General features: G+C 41.5%; 1 protein-coding gene across 3 annotated transcripts; it reads right to left on the reverse strand.

Moving 5' to 3' along the window:
• Window positions 1-2,580: 2,580 nt before the first annotated feature.
• Window positions 2,581-17,747, reverse strand: KRT222 (keratin 222). Of its 3 annotated transcripts, XM_055131201.1 has the most exons (7): window positions 17,571-17,706; window positions 14,189-14,434; window positions 13,744-13,872; window positions 8,704-8,924; window positions 6,792-6,868; window positions 5,900-6,035; window positions 2,581-4,639 (listed from the first exon to the last, which is right to left on the reverse strand). In XM_055131201.1, exons 2-7 carry the CDS (start codon window positions 14,189-14,191, stop codon window positions 4,414-4,416), a joined length of 792 nt encoding a protein of 263 aa, XP_054987176.1. In that variant the 5' UTR covers window positions 14,192-14,434; window positions 17,571-17,706; the 3' UTR covers window positions 2,581-4,413. The 3 variants fall into 3 exon arrangements, with proteins under 3 accessions (XP_054987176.1, XP_004608815.1, XP_054987177.1); XM_004608758.2 differs by lacking the exon at window positions 14,189-14,434 and having other exon boundaries at window positions 17,571-17,747; XM_055131202.1 differs by lacking the exon at window positions 14,189-14,434 and having other exon boundaries at window positions 17,489-17,628.
• Between the last annotated feature and the right edge of the window lie 2,363 nt (window positions 17,748-20,110).

Below are 20,110 nucleotides of genomic sequence, written 5' to 3' on the forward strand. Positions count from 1 at the left end.
TGCTAGTATTAGCTTCTCTATCAGAGGGAATTATTATATATTATATTTTTATATAAAATTATATAAATTATGTAAAAATTAGATGTTCCAGAACATCTAATAACGACATCTAATAGCCTAGTTCTCCCTCTTGGAGAACCTGACAAGCTACCGAGTCTTTTGCCGCTTGAGAGAGCCTGGCAAGCTCCCTGTGGCATATTCATATCCCAAATACAGTAACAGATATATACATACCTCTTGGAGAGCCCAGCAAGCTACTGAGAGTGTCCCGCCTGCACCACAGAGCCTGGCAAGCTACCTGTGGTGTATTTGATATGCCCAAAACACTAATGATAGGTCTCATTCTCCTGACCCTGAAAGAGCCTCCAATTATTGGGAAAGATGAGTAAGGAGGGGCTGCTAAAATCTCAGGGCTGAGTGTAACAGAGACGTTACTGGTGCACCCTTGAGTAAATCGACGGAGAACGGGAAGACAGTGATACAGTGATACAGTCGAAGGGAAGGAACCTCAAGAAAGTATAGGTGGTGTTAGAGAGGAAGGCGGACCCAAATTCCTGGGTCTTACTGCGTTAAAGTAAGTTCAGGGTCAAAGACTCTTCCTCGGGGTGACCACTAGGCCCATGTGAGTGCTCCCAACAACTCAGGAGTTACCTATACTTAAGTTATACTAATGATGCATCACATTTCCCCTCTGATTAGCTATGATTGCATAAGCCCTATGTTCCCCTGAAAGATCCATCTATGCAAGAGATCAGTGAACCCTTTAAAATTAGACACAATCTGGGAGAGATGCCAGCCTCTGAGATATTCCACCATTGTGCCCAGATCTCTGGAACCTTAGCCAGAAGGAGGTAGGCAGAGTCCTTGCCCTGCCAAAGGCCCAGCACTCCACCCACCCACATCTGCCCCAGCTCCAAAGTTCCTGAAGCAAGCGGCTGCATATGTGGTTGCTTGGCACCTCCAGACTTCACAGAGCTGACAGCCCAGTAGAAGCACAGAAAATTGGATGGGAAAATTGAGTGGAAGCCCACTTAGCTCAGTGAGTGAGAACAATAACACAGAAGGCTCAACTCATGTTTAACAGCTCAGTAAATCCTCAGGCCGTGACGTTAGCAACACCATTACGAGATATATGTTGCAATAAGCAATATAAAGTGAATTATTTTGTGTCTGTGGAGGGAGCAGACTTGGGAGTTGGGGACAATGGTGGAGGGAAGGGCACACAGGTGACGTTGAAATATGGTATACCTAAAGCAATTGTATTGTCAAAAACTTGTAAATCATGCTGTTTAAATAAAGTTTTATTTAAAAAGTGTAGACACAAAACAAAAGACCGGAGACAGAGTGAGAGCTCAAAGGTCTAGAGGACATGTTTTGGAAAAGGGAATCTCACTTTCAGTCTTTTTATTTTTTTCCCCCCGTCACACCTGGCGATGCACAGGTGTTACTCCTGGCTCTGCACTCAGGAATTATTCCTGGTGGTGCTCAGGGGACCCTATGGGATGCTGGGAATCGAACCCGGGTGGGCCGAGTGCAAGGCAAATGCCCTACCCACTGTGCTATCACTCCAGTCCCTCAGGTTCAGTCTTGAGCAACCCAGAAGCACTGAGCCAGGAGTAGCTCCAGAGCACTGCTTGGTGTGGTCCTTCTAACAAAAATAAAACAACAAAAATACACGAAGGGCATAAAATTAGACACATTTGTTTTATGGATTTCCCCCTGGTCCCCCTCCAGATAGGGGGTTAGGATTTTAACAGAACTACTATGGAACCTTGAGTTTTTTCCTTTCACAAGAGTCCTTAGTGACTGCTGGAAGGCTGGGATTCTGCAATTGTTGGTAATTGGAATTACTCGTGGAATTTTTTTTACACATTGTTTCCAGAAGCATGCATTTGAACTTTCCCCCCAAAAGATGGAAGGATATTAATTTCTGTTCATCTTTAAGGGAGGCATAATATAATGCATCTTGTCGGATTGCTATCAGGTCTAGAGATTATGTAGGAATTTGCTGAGCACAGTACCAGGAGTAAACACTTTGTAAATGGTTGTTGCTGTTATTTCGCTTTTCTCAGGATTATTAAACTTTTTTTTTTGCTTTTTGGGTCACACCTGGCGATGCACAGGGGTTACTCCTGGCTCTGCACTCAGGAATTACCCCTGGCTGTGCTCAGGGGACCATATGGGATACTGGGATTTGAACCCGGGTCGGCCGCGTGCAAGGCAAACGCCCTACCCGCTGTGCTATTTCTCCAGCCCCAGGATTATTAAACATTTAAATTATAACATCTCATTCTTAATTTTTCTTTTTATTAAATATACTATATAACCATTATCTCGGGCTGAGGAGATAGCTCAAAGGGCTGGAGCACTTACTTTACATGTGGGAGCACCCAGCGCTGCATGATCCTTGCGACACATGATCCCCCAAGCACCTCTGGGTGTGGCCCCTTCCCCCTCAAATTTAACAAAACAAAATATTTTTCTGCACTTCAGTAGCAATTTTCTTCGTTCCCCAGTGAGTGAACCATATTGGAGCAATTAAACTCAATATAATGTATCACACGTCACTCAAATACAATGCATATTTCCATTTCTTTTTTATTGTAGTGTATCATTTACTTTGGTAAATTCACATCCCCATAGGAAATGCCCCAAAGCAAACAAAACTTTGTCATAAATTCAAGTATCTTGAAATGTACATGTATACATACAATAACTGCGTAGTGGAATCACTCTAACAAGCAGTTAATTCACGATGCCCAGTACCAAGTCTTTAATGCGGTAGACGGAGTACACAAGACATATTGCTTTATTGTGACTACTGTTGCTTAGCGTAGTACATTTAATACATTAGCCTATATGACTGCATTTTTCAAAGCTTAAAAAAGGAACACCTAACTAATATTGAAAGGAAACGCTTACGCAAAGGATGAGTTTTAGCTCAGATGCATATGCAAGAATAAGCATGCGACTGTCCCCTTTATGACATGACATGATTCCTTTCACAAACTAAAATAAGCTAGGCTCGATGCAACCAGAAAAAAATAAAAATAAAATTAAAAAATTTACATTGCTTATTATGTTAAAACATAATTTAACATAATTCTCTTCTGGTTAAAATAGACATTCTTGCTCTGGGTATGAAGCTCAGTAGCAGGGCATTTGCCTTGCATGTATGAGGCCCTGGGTTCAATTTCCAGCACCACACAAAAAAGAAAAAAGTTCTTTTTGCTGTTGTTGAAATTAAGGAGAGAGAGAGAGAGAGATGGAAAAAACTGCACTAAATTGCTAACATAGTTGTAGCCCTTAGATGAAACTTTAGCTGGCAATTATACTCAGCACTTTTATGCTTTCAAAAAAAATAGCCTACAAATTTGTATTAAACAAATTAGGTGGTTTAAAAAACTTTCCGACAATACTTGACTTTTTCACAAATATATTTTCTATCCCTATTTTACGACAGTTTGAACAGTTAAAAAGGAAAACCCTGCAAGTACTCTTAGATAACACTGTTATCTTAAATCACATAAATGATGGAAATATTTAGAATACTTCATACAGTATCTTTTCTAAAGTTAGCATCAAATACTCCATCACATTTACTCTTACAGAGGAAAAATTAGCATGGTAAAGGTTGGTAACTCTCTAGGTCCTGTAGCCACTAACGTTTCTTGGTTTATACAGATGAGCCTTCTGATTTTTTTTTTTTCTGGGAGAGAACACAGCCTTGAAAGTTTGAATAAAGCAACTCTTCTGGAAATCAGTTGACGATTCCAAAACTTTCAGATGAAGATTAATTTTATTTAAACATTAGATTGGCCCTGAGGTCTGTCCCCTGGTTAGCTGAGAACTGCTTGCTCAGAAAATAATTGCTCTTTTTCTAAGTGTGCAAAGGACTGTCTTGAATGGAAACATTTTGGTCTTTTGAACAATGAATTCTCTCTAAATGTTTGCTAATAATTTTCTTTCTTTGGAGTGAAAGCAAATCTTTCTAGGTAGAACCAGCCACCTAGGCAAACAGTGAGAAAGTTAACACAATACAATCACAAGAGAACAATGCCCATTTCTTAGCTGGGCTCCTAATTTAGGGTCCAGAGACTGACTTAGCCAGCCTAATGCTTACCATCTCTGATGAGACTTCAAGGGAAGAAAGACTATTTGGAGAATAAATAGAAACTGTACTGAATTTTTCATTTTATTTCGAAGCTCTCCCTCTCCAAAAAAAGTCCACCCATGAATAGATTCAGAGAAATTTTGTCCCCCCCAACCCCCCCCCCCCCGCTTTTATTTTAATTCCCTGAAGAGAATCACACATTGATCATAACATACTTACATTTGGGGACAGAAGGTGGTTGATATAACTCACCTTCGTCCATCCTGGTGTCATATTGAAGTCAAGTCATACATTGAGAATTAATTAGCTGATGGATGTTTGATTGACGGGATGCTGCACGACCTTCTCATTATCAGCCTGACTTCTATATCTGGTAGATTATCCTGTTTAGTCTGTAAACACCCCTCATCAGTGGCTGCTAAATGAAGGTCAAACCGAAGAGAAACAGATTTTTTCCTTAACCGAGGATTATCTTTAAAGAAGGAGCCTTCCCATTCTTTGATAACTTCATCCACTTTCTCTGTCCTGAAATGATAAAAGGAACCTTTCTATATAAAAATGTATGGATATATTGACATAGAAGGAATGTGTATTCCTTCTGGAAGAGAAATCAAGAAAGTTCTATAATTTATAAATTACATACTGTTATAAACAACAATTTATATTACAGAATTTGTAACATACATATTGTGGAATTGATCATTCACATGAGTCTGCTTTCTAAGTAATTCTATGATGCTCATATTTTGGCCACATTTTTAGGAAAAGTGGTGACTAAACATTGAGTACCCCATTGGAGTTTTTGTTTTCATATATTTACACGTATCCAGTAGAAATCACAGTATTAAAATTTGGTTTGACGGCACGCACTCGGCCCAGATAAGATCCGGATCTGTTGCTCTCGAAACAGACCCTCTGCTCCTAAGGACTTGATCCAAGAGGTCTTCTAACCCATTTTGGCACCCAGAGCGGCTTCTTACAGATATGCATCTAGACTGTGAACTGAACTAAAATATCAGAAATCCAAAACCACGTGGCCGCTGTTGCGCTCATAGAATCTTCATTCTCAGCAATGAAAAGAAATTATTAAATGATGCCTTTTCAGCAGGTCTGATTGTTGGGGGGAAATTCCAAACAATAATAGTGAGTTCTCTATTGAAATATTGAATGTATTCAAAGTATAGAGAATAAAATGAAGATCATTAGCTACTTAGGTGGGGGCTGGGTGGGAGGGCGTTATATTGGGGTTCTTGGTGGTGGAACATGTGCACTGGTGAAGGGATGGGGTTTCAATCATTATATGACTGAAACTTATACCTGAAAGCTTTGTATTTTTTTTTCACGGTGATTCAACATAATAAAATAAAATAAAAAAATTTGGTTTGAAAATAGTCAAAGGAGACTGATCACAGATAATTAGATTAATCTCTTTAAAAAAGTTTTTTAGATCACCTTGCATTTATTACATCTTTAACTGATTTTTTTCAAATTACAGAACTGCAAAATAAGTAATTAATGTCTATTGTCATTCATTTTCATCTTTACCTCCTAAAATTAAAAAAGTTTTTTTTATTTGGTGGGCCACATCCAGCTGTGCTCAGGGCTGATTCTTGGCTCTGTGCTCAGGGATCCCTACTGACAGAGACCATATGTGGGTTGCCAGGGATCAAGCCCGAGTTGGCTGTGTGCAAGGCTAATGCCCTAATCAATGTACTATCTCTCTGTGCCCTGGATTAATTTCTTTGAACATGTTCATTGTTTTGTGGTCAAAATGGTCGTACTTACTGAATAGTGCCATGAGCTTCAGTGCTCTCCTTCACAACATTTCCATTTGATATTGCCTGCTTGGTCACTGTCTCCACTTTTTCATTCTCACATTTTGGTGGGACTTTTGTTGAAAAAGATATTTCATTTATAATGGCTGAAAAAATATTATTCATGATATATTATGCTGCAGTATTGAATATACATGTACATTATACATCCTATACATACTAGATATACATACCATTCAATATTGTCAAATAATGCTTTTTTTTTGCTTTTTTGGGTCACACCCGGCAATGCACAGGGGTTACTCCTAGCTCATACACTTTAGGAATTACTCCTGGCGATGCTCAGGGGACCATATGGGATGCTGGGAATTGAACCCGGGTTGGCTTCATGCAAGGCAAACGCCCTCCCCGCTGTACTATCGCTCCAGCCCCAAATAATGCTTTTTTTTTTTTTTGGCTACGTTTAGTAAGTCAAATAGTGTTTATTTTTGCTACTTTTATTTAGCTTATTTTTAGTCCCTGTAAATGGCACTTCACTTTTTTTTTTTTTTGGTCCACACCCAGCAAGGGTTACTCTTTTTTTTCTTTTTGGGTCACACCTGGCTCTGCACTCAGGAATTACTCCTGGCTGTGCTCGGGGGACCACATGGGACGCTGGGAATTGAACCCAGGTCGGCCCTGTGCAAGGCAAATGCCCTACCTCTGTGCTATTACCCCAGCCCCCAGCAGGGATTACTCTTGACTGTGTTCAGGAACCACTGAGTGTATGGGGACTGTATGGGATGCAGGGAAATCAAACCTGGGTTGGCTGCATGCAAAGCAAAATGCCTTACCTGCTGTACTATTTCTCTGGCTCCAAGCATTTCACTTTTCAAGTTAGCTTAATTATATCAGAAACTCACCTGAAGGTAAAACAAAACCAACTCTGTGTGTGGTAGGTTTTCGTTCTTTTTTCTTTTCTTGAATACAACCATAATATCTGAAAAATTGGAAAAAATTATATTACAGGAGCAAAATTGTGCTAGCATATGATTGAGAACAAGGCTCAAAGTAAGATAATGGCTATTGTCAGATAATGAATATATTGTTTTCCCCTGAAAATAAATGAATGGAGTCTACAATCTTTTAATGGGTGAATTTCCTAAGTACACATTAGACTAAAATAAAAGGGAGGTAAGTCGTAGCTCACTTTATGAAGTTTAATATGCAAAAAGACCTCTATAATTTCTCTAGAGATGCCTATTGATATAAAGGAATGTCTGAAACAAATACGCGTCAGTTTTGGGAGCCACCATTGGGTTGAAGGACAATGATATGGGGAAAGTGGTTTAAATGGGTGGGGTACTTTGCTTACATTGTAAATGCTTCACTTCTTAAACTGTAGAAAGCATCAGCAACAAAGCTTTTTGCATTCTCCCCACTTCTGTGCTTTCTGGTACATTTTATTTTATTAATGAATTTTTTTATTTTTAAATTTATTTATTTTATTTTTAAAATTTTTAGTACACTTAGGATATAGCATAATGCGAAGTAAAAAATTAAAAAATATTAAATGTCACTTTTTTAACATCTTAACAAAGCCTAAATAAAATTTACAGCCATTTATTTCATAGTAAATTTTATACATTTGTATTACTTACAAGCACTTTAAAACATTATATTTTGTCCTCATAGAAATCCTGTGAGGGAGTTAAGATTATTCCTATTTTATATATGAGAAAACTGAGGTACGAGAAATTTAGCAGCTTGCCTGGCATCACTGAGCTTGTAAGTGATATGCGGTCTTGGGTATGACACCCAGTATCAAAGTTAAAAAAAATACATGAATACATTTTAGTGCTGGGAATCTACCTGGTGAGTCTCACACATGATACATATATACATAGGAGCGATAGCACAACGGTAGGGCATTCGCCTTTCACGCGACCAACCTGTGTTCGATTCCTCCGCCCCTCTTGGAGAGCCCGGCAAGCTACCGAGAGTATCGAGCCCGCACGGCAGAGCCTGGCAAGCTACCCGTAGCGTATTGGATATGCCAAAAACAGTAACAATAAGTCTCTCAATGAGAGACATTACTGGTGCCCGCTCGAACAAATCGAACACATACATATAAAATATATATTTAAAATGGATTTAGTAAGCGTTAAGACAGGTTCAAGTAGTTTTATCTAGCTTTATAAAGGACTCTGAGGCAAGAAAGAATAACGGTATCTTTATGGGAACAGGGATAATTAGAGGTTGTGCTACATTCAAAGGCACATGAGCTTATGAATGATTGCAGATTATGAAACTGAATTAGTCAATTTTTTTTATTTCCATTGTTATCAAGACATTTGGAAATCTTTTAAATCATGGACATAGAACAATATTGCTTTCTATAGTAATATAACCAGTATATGAGGTGATATTAATGATGATGTTTGTTATGTGGTGAAAACGAACCCTTGGTGGGGACAAGTGGCAATAACACAATTTTTCCAAGATGTTTTGGTGGGTGGTTCCCAGCAAACACAAGTTCTCATACAGATAAACAGCAAGGGAAATGAGAAAGTCAAGGAAAGCTCATTTTTATAGCAACCTAGAATCGTTTTCATTTCATTGCTAACAGTTCTTGGTTGCTGGTAACTGTTCATAATGTTGAGTGGTTGGGAGTTCTCCTCTCCGGCACCTGCCCAACTTCATTTTGTTGTGAGAATTCAGCAGACTATAGTTAGTGGTGTTGGCATTTGGGTTTTCATTTTTCTGACCACAGCAACAATGGCACACGTGACCCGGGATTTCTGGCCACGGTATCCACGAGTTAGGATTTGGTACCTGATTTCTTCCTTTTCCAGGAGGCGGCGATAGGTTGCTATTTCTTGTTCGAGCCTCATCTTCGTGTTGAGCAGCATCTCATGCTCTTGAAGCTGCCTTTCGATGCCCCGCCTCACTTCCTGGAGCTCTGTCTCCAGTCCCTCAATCACAGACTCCAGGTCTTGTAGTTGCATCTGATGCTGCTGCTCACTGGCCTGGAGGGAGTTTTCAAGGCCCCTTTCCTATTAGATAGAGATTGTCACCAGTAAATCGGGGAAACATATTTCTGATACCAACTCCCAGTATGTTGGGTTCTCTTCCTTTTAAAAAAGTCGGCGATACATTAGATATGGAAAGCATCTCCCCTCCCCCAACCCCCCCCACAACGTCCAACTACAGAGGTCAAGAAGTTGTGGTATATATAACACAATGGGATATTATGCAGCTCTAAGAAAGGAAAATCCTAAGAAAGGAAAATCATGCAATTTGTAGCAACATGGTGGGAACTACCAGGCTATCATGTTGAATGAAGTCAGGGAATAGATACAGAATGATCGCTCTCATATGTGGACTTGAAGATAAACAGCAAGGTAGCAACAAAAGAATAACGGCAACATAATGGGAGAATTGATCCACATAATTGAGTGGGAGGGAAGGGCCTTGGGGGCCTTGGGAGAGGGAAGGAGTACACTGGGTGTAGTGTTGAAATCATGTGCAGTAGAAAAGTATTAATAACATTGTAAACCATAGAATCTCAATTATTTTTCTTTTTGGGTAACAACCAGTGATGCACAGGGGTTACTCCTGGCTCTGCACTCAAGAATTACCCCTGGCGGTGCTCAGGGAACCGTATGGGATGCTGGGAATCAAACCCGGGTCGACTGTGTACAAGGCAAACGTCCTACCCGCTGTGCTATTGATCCAGACCCATCAAATTTTTTTTTAAGGTGGAAATAATTATATATCTCTTATTCAAGCATCACCTTTGTAATGAATAAGATAATTAAAATAATATGTACAGAACCAGAGTGCTTACTAAGACAAAGGAATCCTGGGTTAGGAGAGACATCAACAGGCTGAGCATGGCCTTCGCCTGCAAAAGGCCCAGATTGGGCCTCTGAGCATTGCCAAGAGCAGCTCCTGAATAGAGCCTGAGCACTGTCTGGGTGGTGGTGCCAAAACCAAAAACCAAAACCAAATAAAATAATAAAGGAATCTTGTGGTAATTTTTTTTTTTTTGGGTCCACACTCTGCTGTGCTCAGGGCTTATTCCTGGCTCTGTACTCAAGAGACCATTCCTGACAGTGCTCTGGGGACCATATATAGTGCTGGGAATTGAACCCTCATTAATTGTGGGCAAGGCCAAGCACCTTACCTGCTGAACTATCTCCCTGGCCCTTGAGATAATTTTTATAGTCCCCCCACCCCTTTCATCTCCCTGCATAATTATCACTGTGATTTATTTGATTGACTCAAGCCAGAGTTTATAAATGGCATTTTTGGGAATGCCAATTTATTTATTTATTTATTTATTGACCTTTTGGGTCACACTCAGTGATGCTCAGGGGTTTCTCTTGGCTCTGCACTCAGGAATCACTCCTGACAGTGCTGGGAGACCATAAGGGATGGTGGGGATCGAACCTGGGTCAGCTGCATGCAAGGCAAACACCCAACCCGCTGTACTATCACTCTGACCCCGGGGAATGCCAATTTAAAGACTAATAAAATAATAATAAAATAATCTTTAAACAAATACTTAAATATGCCACATTTAAATATTTAAAATAAGCTCATTATTTTTCTATTGGAAGTCTCAATAGTACAAATAAAATTCCCAACTATTATTTTTTTATTTATTCACTTATTGGCTTTGGGAACATATCCACAGGTGCTCAGGGCTAACTCCTGACTCTGGGGGGGATTGCTCCTGGCAGTGAATGGGGGACCATGTGGGGTGCTGGGATTCCCTCCCAGGTCGATCATAAATAAGGTAAGCATCCTGCCATCAGTACTCTCTCTCTAGCCCCTATTCCCAACTGATTGATGTTGGATAATGGACACGGCTCTGTTCCTCCATGCCGACAATCAGGAAACTGCAGGGCATAAGCCACTGTGAGGATTTTTTTTCACAGTGCTAACTGAACTGTCAGTGAATTGACGATAGCCATTGCATGAAGGAGTTGAATAAAACTGGGGTCAGAATTCAGGGGTTCTGCTTTCACCACTCTTATTCAATATAGTACTGGAAGTCCTGGCCATAGCAGTTAGACAAGAAAAAGATATCAAGGGCATACAGATAAGAAAGGAAGAGGTCAAGTTATCACTATTTGCAGATGATATGATATTATACTGGAAAGCCCTAAGGACTCTACAGAAAAGCTCCTAGAAACAATAGGTCGATATAGTAAAATGGCAGGCTACAAAACCAACACTGAAAAGTCCATGGCTTTCTTATATACAAATAATGAAAGAGAAGAAAGAGACATTAAAAAAACAATCCCATTCACAATAGTACCTCAGAAAATCAAGTACTTTGGAATCAGCTTAACCAAAGAGGTGAAGGACCTATACAAGGAAAATTACAAAACACTACTTCAAGAAATAAAAGAGGACACTGGGAAATGGAGATACATCCCCTGCTCATGGATAGGGAGAACTAACATTATCAAAATGGCAATACTGCCCAAAGCACTATAAAAATTTAATGTGGTCCTTATCAGGATACCCATGACATTTTCCAAAGAAATACACAAAACACAAAACACTCCTGAAATTCATATGGAACAATAAACCCCCATGAATAGCTAAAGCAATTCTTGGAAAAAAGAAGATGGGTGGCATCATCTTCCCCACCTTCAAACTCTACTACAAAGCAGTAGTAATTAAAACAGCATGGTATTGGGATAAAAACAGACCTGCAGACCAATGAAACAGAGTTGAATATCCTGTCACAGACCCCCAAATGTATGGCTGCTTAATCTTTGACAAAGGAGCAAGAAATGCAAAATGGAACAAAGAAAACCTCAACAAGTGGTGCTGGGAAAACTGGATAGCTACCTGCAAAAAAATGAACTCTGACCTCTGTCTAATGCCAGGCACAAAAGTCAGATCAAAGTGGATTGAAGACCTCAATATTAGACTTGAATCTATAAGTACATAGAAGAAAATGTAGGCAGAACTCTCCATGACATTGAAGCTAAGAGCATCTTTAAGGATGAAACAGCACTGATCATGCAAGTGGAAGCAAACATAAACAAATGGGACTACATCAAACTAAGAAGCTTCTGCACTTCAAAAGAAACAGTGACCAAAATACAGAAAGAGCCCACAGAATGGGAAAGAATATTTACCCAACACCCATCTGAAAGGGATTAATATCCAGGATATACAAGACACCAGTAGAATTGTATAAGAAAAAAACCTTCAACTCCATCAAAAAATGGGGAGAAGAAATAAACAGAAATTGCCTCAAAAAAGAAATACAAATGGCTAAAGGCACATGAAAAAATGCTCCACATCGCTAGTCATCAGGGAGATGCAAATCAAAACAACAATGAGATATCATCTCACACCACAGAGACTGGCACACATTCAAAAACAAAAGCAACTAGTGCTGGCGTGGATGTGGGGAAAAAGGGACGCTCTTTCACTGTTGGTGGGAATGCCGACTGGTCCAGCCTTTCTGGAAAACAATATGGACAGTCCTTCAAAAACTAGAAATTGAGCTTCCATATGACCCCACAATACCACTTCTGGGAATATATCCTGAGGATGCAAAAAAACACAATAGAAATGACATCTGCACCTATATATTCATTGCACCACTGTTCACTGTAGCACTGTCACTGTCGTCCTGTTGTTCATCGATTTGCTCGAGCGGGCACCAGTTACATCTCCATTGTGAGACTTGTTACTGTTTTTGACGTATCGAATACACCACGGTAGCTTGCCAGGCTCTGCTGTGCGGGCAGGATACTCTCGGTAGCTTGCCAGGGTTTTCGAGAGGGATGGAGAAATCAAACCCAGGTCGGCCACGTGCAAGGCAAAAGCCCTACCCGCTGTGCTATTGCTCCAGTCCATGTACACTCATGTACACGCATAAGTGAAACCCACAGAACCAGGTAAAGCAGAACTTTGCGACCTTCTACTCTAGGCTCAACGAGACCCGAGAACTCCTACAATCTCTGGTGCCCAACCCCATGGATCAAACCCAGATGACCCACCCTACTGGAGCCAGATAAATACCTCACTGGCAGACCTCCACTACCTCCACTCCCCAGCCACTGCCACGCTCCAGGCTGCTTTCACTGTTCACAATAGCCATAATCTGGAAACAACCCGAGTGCCCTAAAACAGATGACTGGTTAAAGAAACTTTGGTATATCTACACAATGGAATGCTATGCAGCTATTAGGAGAGATGAAGTCATGAAATTTGCTTATAAATGGATAGATATGGAGAGTATCATGCTAAGTGAAATGAGTCAGAAAGAGAGGGACAGACATAGAAGGACTGCACCCATTTGTGGAGTATAGAGTAACATCACATGAGGCTGACACCCAAGGACAGTAGATATAAGGGATAGGGGGATTGCCCCGTAGCTGGAAGCCTGCTTCATGAGTGGAGGGGAGAAGGCAGATGGAATAGAGAAGGGACCACTAAGAAAATGATGGCTGGAGGAACCAGTCAGGATGGGAGATGCATGCTGAAAGTAGATAATTGAACAAGCATGATGACCTCTCAGTGTCTGTGTTGCAAGCTATAATGCCCAAAAGTAGAGAGAGAGTATGGGAAATACTGTCTGCCATGGAGGCAGGGGGAGGGTGGGAAAAGGGGGTATACCCGGGATATTCGTCATGGGGAATGTGCACTGGTGGAGGGATGGGTGTTTGATCATTGTGAGATTGTAACCCAAACATGAAAGCTTGTAAGTATCTCACGGTGATTCAATAAAATTAAAAAAAAATTTCAGGGGCTCTCTGTAGAGTGATGGGCTTTGTTCCTTTCCCCCACTCAGCCTCTGGGCTTCGGTGGGCCCATGGATGCTGAGGCCACTCTCACCACAGCATGGAGAGACTCGATTTCCACTTGCAGATGGTGCCACTGGCGCCGAGCTTCCTTCAGTTCTGCTTGAGCCGCCCTTAAAGCCTCTTCATCTTTGTCCATTTTTTTGCTTATATCTTCTTCTAACTGTAAGAGAGCCAACAAAAACAATAAAACACAACCACAACAAAACCACAGAGCTCTTGAAAAGGAAATATTTGGAAACAATTACGGAAATCATGGTATTGAACTCAATTTTTTTTCTTCATGAGATTACTAACATGTATTTTAGCTAAGCTGTTAATTTGATATGTGAGCAAGTCTATTGCTTTCTCAGCCTTAGTTTTATGAGGTGTAAATGGGCCCTAGAAAGTTCCCTTCCTTAAAATAGAAAAATAGTCTATTTTAATGAAAGCAGCAGTGTCTTTGGACTGTAGTTTGAGACTCCTAATTCTAAACTTACCATTATTCATGGCATCATTAAGGAAGAAGGATTGAAAATTATCTGTTATTTCCACTTGTCCTTTCTTGCAAGTTTCTTTATAAAAGAGCAAATAGTTATATATCCATAACTGATCAATCGATTCTGGGACTGGTTATGCAGACAAGGAGTAAATACTGCTGGGAAGTATATTGTGAATAATTTAGAACTTTAAGCTCTCACAGGCATTAGAGGAACTAAAATAGACTTCTGCCTTCAGAGAAGCCCCTGTTGGAAAAAATAAAAAACGCTTTTTCAAAATTGTCATAATTTAAGTGGTCTGTTGATTTGGGGTATCTAGGGCAGCTGCAAAGGTGATTTATTTAGAACTTGTTTTCTAAATGTCCACCTTAAATAAGATATGGATTATGTTGTATCCAGCTTTAAATGTTCATATACCAATATTGGGATTAAATGAATTTCTTTGGACTGATTCTCAGCATTTGACCCCAACTATACTAAGAGAAATAATATGCTAGGGGTTTTGAAGCAAAAATTACAATTAAAAAATGTTCTTATTAAAATGCACTTAAAAATAAACAATTTGATGGTGCAATAGTTTTTTAGGCTGGAGTGATAGCACAGCGGGTAGGGTATTTGACTTGCACGCGGCTAACCTGGTTCGATTCCTCTGTCCCTCTTGGAGAGCCTGGCAAGCTACCGAGAGTATGCCATCTGCACGGCAGAGCCTGGCAAGCTACCCATGGCATATTCTATAAGCCAAAAACAGAAACAAGTCTCACAATGGAAACATTACTGGTGCCCGCTCGAGCAAATCGATGAGCAACGAGATGACAGTGATACAGTGAAGTGTGTGTGTGTGTGTGTGTGTGTGTGTGTGTGTGTGTGTGTGTGTGTGGTGTGGGGCGGGTGGCCTGCGGTATTGGCCATACCTGGCAGTGCCTAGGGGCTATTCCTGCTGGCGATCAAATCACATATGAAGAGAGCTCATCAATCTCTGTACTATCTCCTCCACTCCTGGGGCTTTCTTTGTTTTTGTTTTTGGACCACACTTGGTGATGCTCAAGATTTACTCAGGAATCACTCCTGGCAGTGTTCAGGGGACCATATGGGAGGCCTGGGATCGAACCCAGGTCTGCTGCGTGCAAGGCAATCACTCTACCCACTGTACTATTTTTTTCCAGCAACCCTTCCCCCTCCTCGCTCCTCCCCCCACTAGAAGAAGGAGAATCAAGGGGCCAGAGCAATAGTCCAGCATGTAAGACATTTGCCTTGCACATAGCCTACCCGGGTTCCATCCCCGGCATCCCATGTAGTCCCTGGAGCACTGCCAGGAGTAATTCCTGAGTTCAGAGCCAGGACTAAGCCTTGAGCAGCCAGGTGTGGCCCCCATGTCCCCCAAGAAAATTTAAAAAAAAAAAGAAAATTGAGTCAAGAACAGTGGAACCATAAAAATGCATATGTCCTGGTCTTCTGGAATTTGAATGGGAACCTGGCATCGGGGCTCCTGTGGTAGCCAGATCCAGACGACTGCCCCACTGTGGACTCCCCCCTCCACCTTCGTGGACTAAGTCTCCCAAATTCCCATCCTCCTGCACTCCTCCTAGACAGACAGGAGCTCTGCTGCAGTGTCACTCTAGGCCTGTGCCCGAGGAAGCCCTCAAAACGGCTGCTTCCATGTCCTGGGAGCTTCTGCCGATAAGGAAGAACTCTGGAAGTACAGCTGGAGAGATGGTGAGGAGGTGACAGAAGGAGAGACACTGTGAAGCCAGACAGGGAGAAGCAGGGCCAGTTCTCAAAGCTGGGCGTGTCTCCCAGCATCCTGCCAAGATGCTCTACACAAGAGTCAGCCAGCTGGGATGCCCCCACCCAGGGGCGCCCCAGCATGAGTGCTGGCCTTGACAATGGCCGCGTAGCATCTTCCCTCAGCAAGCCCCGTCACCTCCAGAGTCCTGAGACAGAGCACAGGGTGGTTTTAACCCACTTAGTTTGGTGTTTAAAGTTTGTGATATGGTAGTAGGTAGCATAAATCACCTATCCCTCCTTTCTTTTAAATATTTAATCTGAATTTCTGGAATTTATTCCAATGAACTTTCTAAATTCTTTGAAAAATAATCCACAAAAAATCATTTTATGTTAAAAAAGACTAAAAACATTTTACTGTATTGTTGCTTTTTTTCACTTAATTCTTTTCAGCATCGTGACTTATAAATAACTTGTTTATCTAACATTGCATGATAAAAATATTTGACTCTATCTGAAATGTTAATCTATTCTATTAATTTTTACTTCTCTTTGTAGAAAGGCAAACTAACTATTCTAATACTTAAATAGTCCAGCACATTTGCTTATTTTAATATTGATAATTTTTTATGAATAATGAAAATGTTACCCAGAGGTAAAATTTATAGTGCTTCCAAAGAAGATTTACTGATAGAATAAATTCATATGGTTTGCCAGTAGTACTTTTTCCCTTTTGATGATATTTTAAAGTAAATTTTTGTCTGTACTGATATTTCGAGTAGCACTTAAATACCTATATGATAGGTAAAATCAATCTCTGAATTTCTGAATTTGACTCTAAAATATTTGTCAACTTGCTTAAAGATATGAGGCATTAACTAATTGATAAAGGTACACTTGAAAACTGAGTATATGAAATCAGCTCTTATTTGAATTGACTCAATATTAAAATGTTATATTGCTTTAAATGCAAAATTAAATATTAAATTCTTCATATTGGAAATAAACACTTCTCAAACAAGATGTGCAAAAGCACAAATCTATCATCTAAGTGGAGAGTCGATATCAGTTTGGGGTATTTGGATTGTCCCAATTTATATCATTGTCTCCGAATGTCTTGTTCATGTAGCTACATGATTTCTATTTATAACTATCTGACATAAAACTGAACTCATTAAAAGGATGCTAGGAGCCTTTTAGAAAGATTTTACTCAGTTTCACCTCTATCAAGTGTGCAAGTAATAAGCCTTACTCTAAAACTGTCATTTAAAAGGTGCTATTTAAACGATCCCTAGAAATAAACTCCGGAACGTATTTGAAGGGTATTTGAAATGCCTTCTCCCCAAGAGAGGTCCATGAGAGGTTAGAGTGCACCATTTTATTGCAGGTTGACCTCGTGTCTTGTTCATAATAGGCACCTCCGAATTTCTCTACAAAAATGAAATGCACCAACCGACATCAATTTCATGGCAGTTTTACAGTATTTATCCCAGCCTCTCCCCCTGGTCCCAGTCCCATTGCAGTAAAACCGAAAATTCTTTCCCCAGTAAATGCTGCATTGAAAAGGAAATACTGTACCTCAGAGAGGCCGGGACAGGGATGGGATAGACATGGACTGTCTCCTTCTCCTGGAAGGTGCCTGTCTGTATGAGATCATTACCTGGATCCTTGTTGAGAGCACGGTCTCTATCTGATTTCTGGTGAGGAGCTTTTCATAGTTTGCCCTGATCTCATTGAGTAGCTGGGACAGCTCCATTCTTTTCCCATCCTCCACCTTGGCTAACTGAACCTTATCGATGATGATGGGCAGAGTCGCTGCGGCAGAGGCTGAGCCTGCTCGGTCTGCATCGCGAGCAGAGCGAGCCCCGCCGAGCCTTAAAGATGCAGCGCTCTTTTTTTTTTTCCCCCCCCAGGTGCCTGGGAAAAGGAAGGTTTCCGCCTCCCGGGGAACAGCTGGTCAACCCTTCTCTCCTTTGGGTTGTTGGTTAAGAGGAAGGGTCGGACTCTCAGGGAAGAAAGAAGCGGAAAACGGAAAATGTTTTCAGTATTCCTGCAGGCATGCCTGCTTTGTAAGATGGAGCACTTGAGTGTGAAACAGCTAAGGATGGGAAGGGCATGGGGCCTCCCATAAAAGAGGTGCTAGCTGTTTTGTAGAGACCTTGCTTGGGAATAAATCGAGGTCCAATGCACAACAGCTGAACTATTACCGTTTTGCTCACCACTTGGACGATTGAGACAGAAATGGTGTAGGAGGAATTAGAATATGTGCTGCATCCTGAATGTTCTGGCAGCTTTGGGGAAAAGCCATCATCAGATTCAGTTGACAAGTGTCATTAGCCACATGCCGTATTGTATTTCTCTCAGATGCCATATGGGATGGCTCTTCAAGGGACACTGGCCTGCAGAGTTTGGTGTATTGGGGGGAGTTCTTTTTTTTTTTTTTTGCTTTTTGGGTCATACCCGGCGATGCACAAGGGTCACTCCTGGCTCATGCACTCAGGAATCACCCCTGGCCGTGCTCAGGGGACCATATGGGATGCTGGGATTCGAACCCAGGTCAGCCTCGTGCAAGGCAAACGCCCTACCCGCTGTGCTATCACTCCAACCCCTATTGGGGGGAGTTCTTGAAGGCAGATTACGGATGAAACTCTAGCTACACAGGGTACAAACTGAGGAGAGTGGAGGCTGACATTCCCAACATTTCAGCAAGGTGAGAAAATATAGCCTAATGGTTTCTGCTCCAGGGTTTCTCTGCAAGGTCTCGATCATCTGCCTATTATTTGCTAAACATAGTTATCGGCCACTCATACTTGAAAATGCAACGTTTGTGCCTCTCTTTGGACTGGAAGAAGCAGCTCTATGTCTTCTCCAATCTTTGTATCCCTGAGATTTTGTCACCTAGAAGGATGAGTTGGCTGAGGTGGGAGAAGTGAAGGTATCCTAGGAGTCTGGGGCTGCTCAGGGAAGCAATGGTCACCTCTGGACCAGAACGTGTTTGCAAGGTGCATTTCATGCATCCCTGGGTCAGCCTGAACATTTTCTTACTCCTCATCCAAATTTCTGGTTCCACCCAGTGGGATGGGACTGAAATATTGGTGAAAATAAAGTTATCATCCTGATGATTATTTCTTGAGCTAAGCAGCTCTAGCTGTATCACAAGTCATTCAAAAAATAATCTGTCTTTGGCTCCAGTGCTCACAGGGCCTTTGAATGTGCTGCCCACTCTTTTAATTTTAGGATGGGTTCAGTGCAACCCAGGCCTGTGTCCAACAGTGATCTCCAAACCAATCTGGCTACCCACAGCCCCTGCTGATAGGATAGGTTCCGGAGCATCCCCCTATTCTCTTTCACCTCACCCACTTTTCCCATCCTGGAACCAGGCATAGCTAGTGAGAAACCAATGAAGTCTGGTGAATCAGCATATTGTGATGTGGGTGGGGACCTAGTTCAAGGGGTAGAACGCACATTCTTGTCATGTGTGAGACTCTGAGTTTGATTCGAAGCAGCACTGATGGATGTGGCTCTGGTGGCATCCCAGCGTGATGGGATGAGTATGGCCAGATATGACTCCTATATAAAAAAAAAGCTCCTGGGGGGCGTGGCTAGAGCAATAGCACAGCAGGTAGGGCCTTTGCCTTGCATGTGGCCGAGCCGGGTTCGATTCCTAGAATCCCATATAGTCCCCAGAGCACCGCCAGGAGTAATTCCTGAGTGCAGGAGCCAGGAGTAACTCCTGTGAATTGCCAGGGGTGACCTCAAAAAGAAAAAAAAAAGCTTTGCAGCTGGAGAGATAGTGTAGGGTCAGGAGCTAACCTTACATGCAGCCGACCCAGGTTTGGCCCCTGGCACTTCATATGGTACCTCAGTATCACCAGGGTGGTTCAACTAACCCACATTCTCAGGTCATGGGAGGCAACCACCCTACCCCCACAAAACAGAATCTGTGACCAAGGAGTGTCTCTTATGAGTTTCTGAGACAAATAAATTCTCTTACTGGGTCACCCAAGAAACAGGAGGTGAATTCTGTGCTTGATAGTGGGTAAAGCAGCAAAAATAGGGAAGATTAGGCTCTAATTTCTGTATCTCTGGCTAATATCTTTCTCCAAAGTAGAGAACTGAACCCGTTTCTGAAAAGGGCTGGTGATTGGAAAATGGCATTTTTTGAGGGGGAGTAAGGCTCCCAAATAGTGCTCAGGGAGC

The sequence above is a fragment of the Sorex araneus genome, chromosome 3, assembly GCF_027595985.1.
Source record: "Sorex araneus isolate mSorAra2 chromosome 3, mSorAra2.pri, whole genome shotgun sequence".
In the NCBI taxonomy this organism is placed as follows: Eukaryota; Metazoa; Chordata; class Mammalia; order Eulipotyphla; family Soricidae; genus Sorex; species Sorex araneus.

Excerpts from the sequence above, each read along its gene's own strand:
- KRT222 (XM_004608758.2), bottom strand. The coding sequence starts at position 17,666 with ATGGAGCTGTCCCAGCTACTCAATGAGATCAGGGCAAACTATGAAAAG. Across the intron at positions 6,869-8,703 it reads CTGGAAAAGGAAGAAATCAG|ATATTATGGTTGTATTCAAG; the intron begins GTACCAAATCCT and ends CCAATTTTTCAG. Across the intron at positions 4,640-5,899 it reads GAAGCTCATGGCACTATTCA|GACAGAGAAAGTGGATGAAG; the intron begins GTAAGTACGACC and ends TTATCATTTCAG.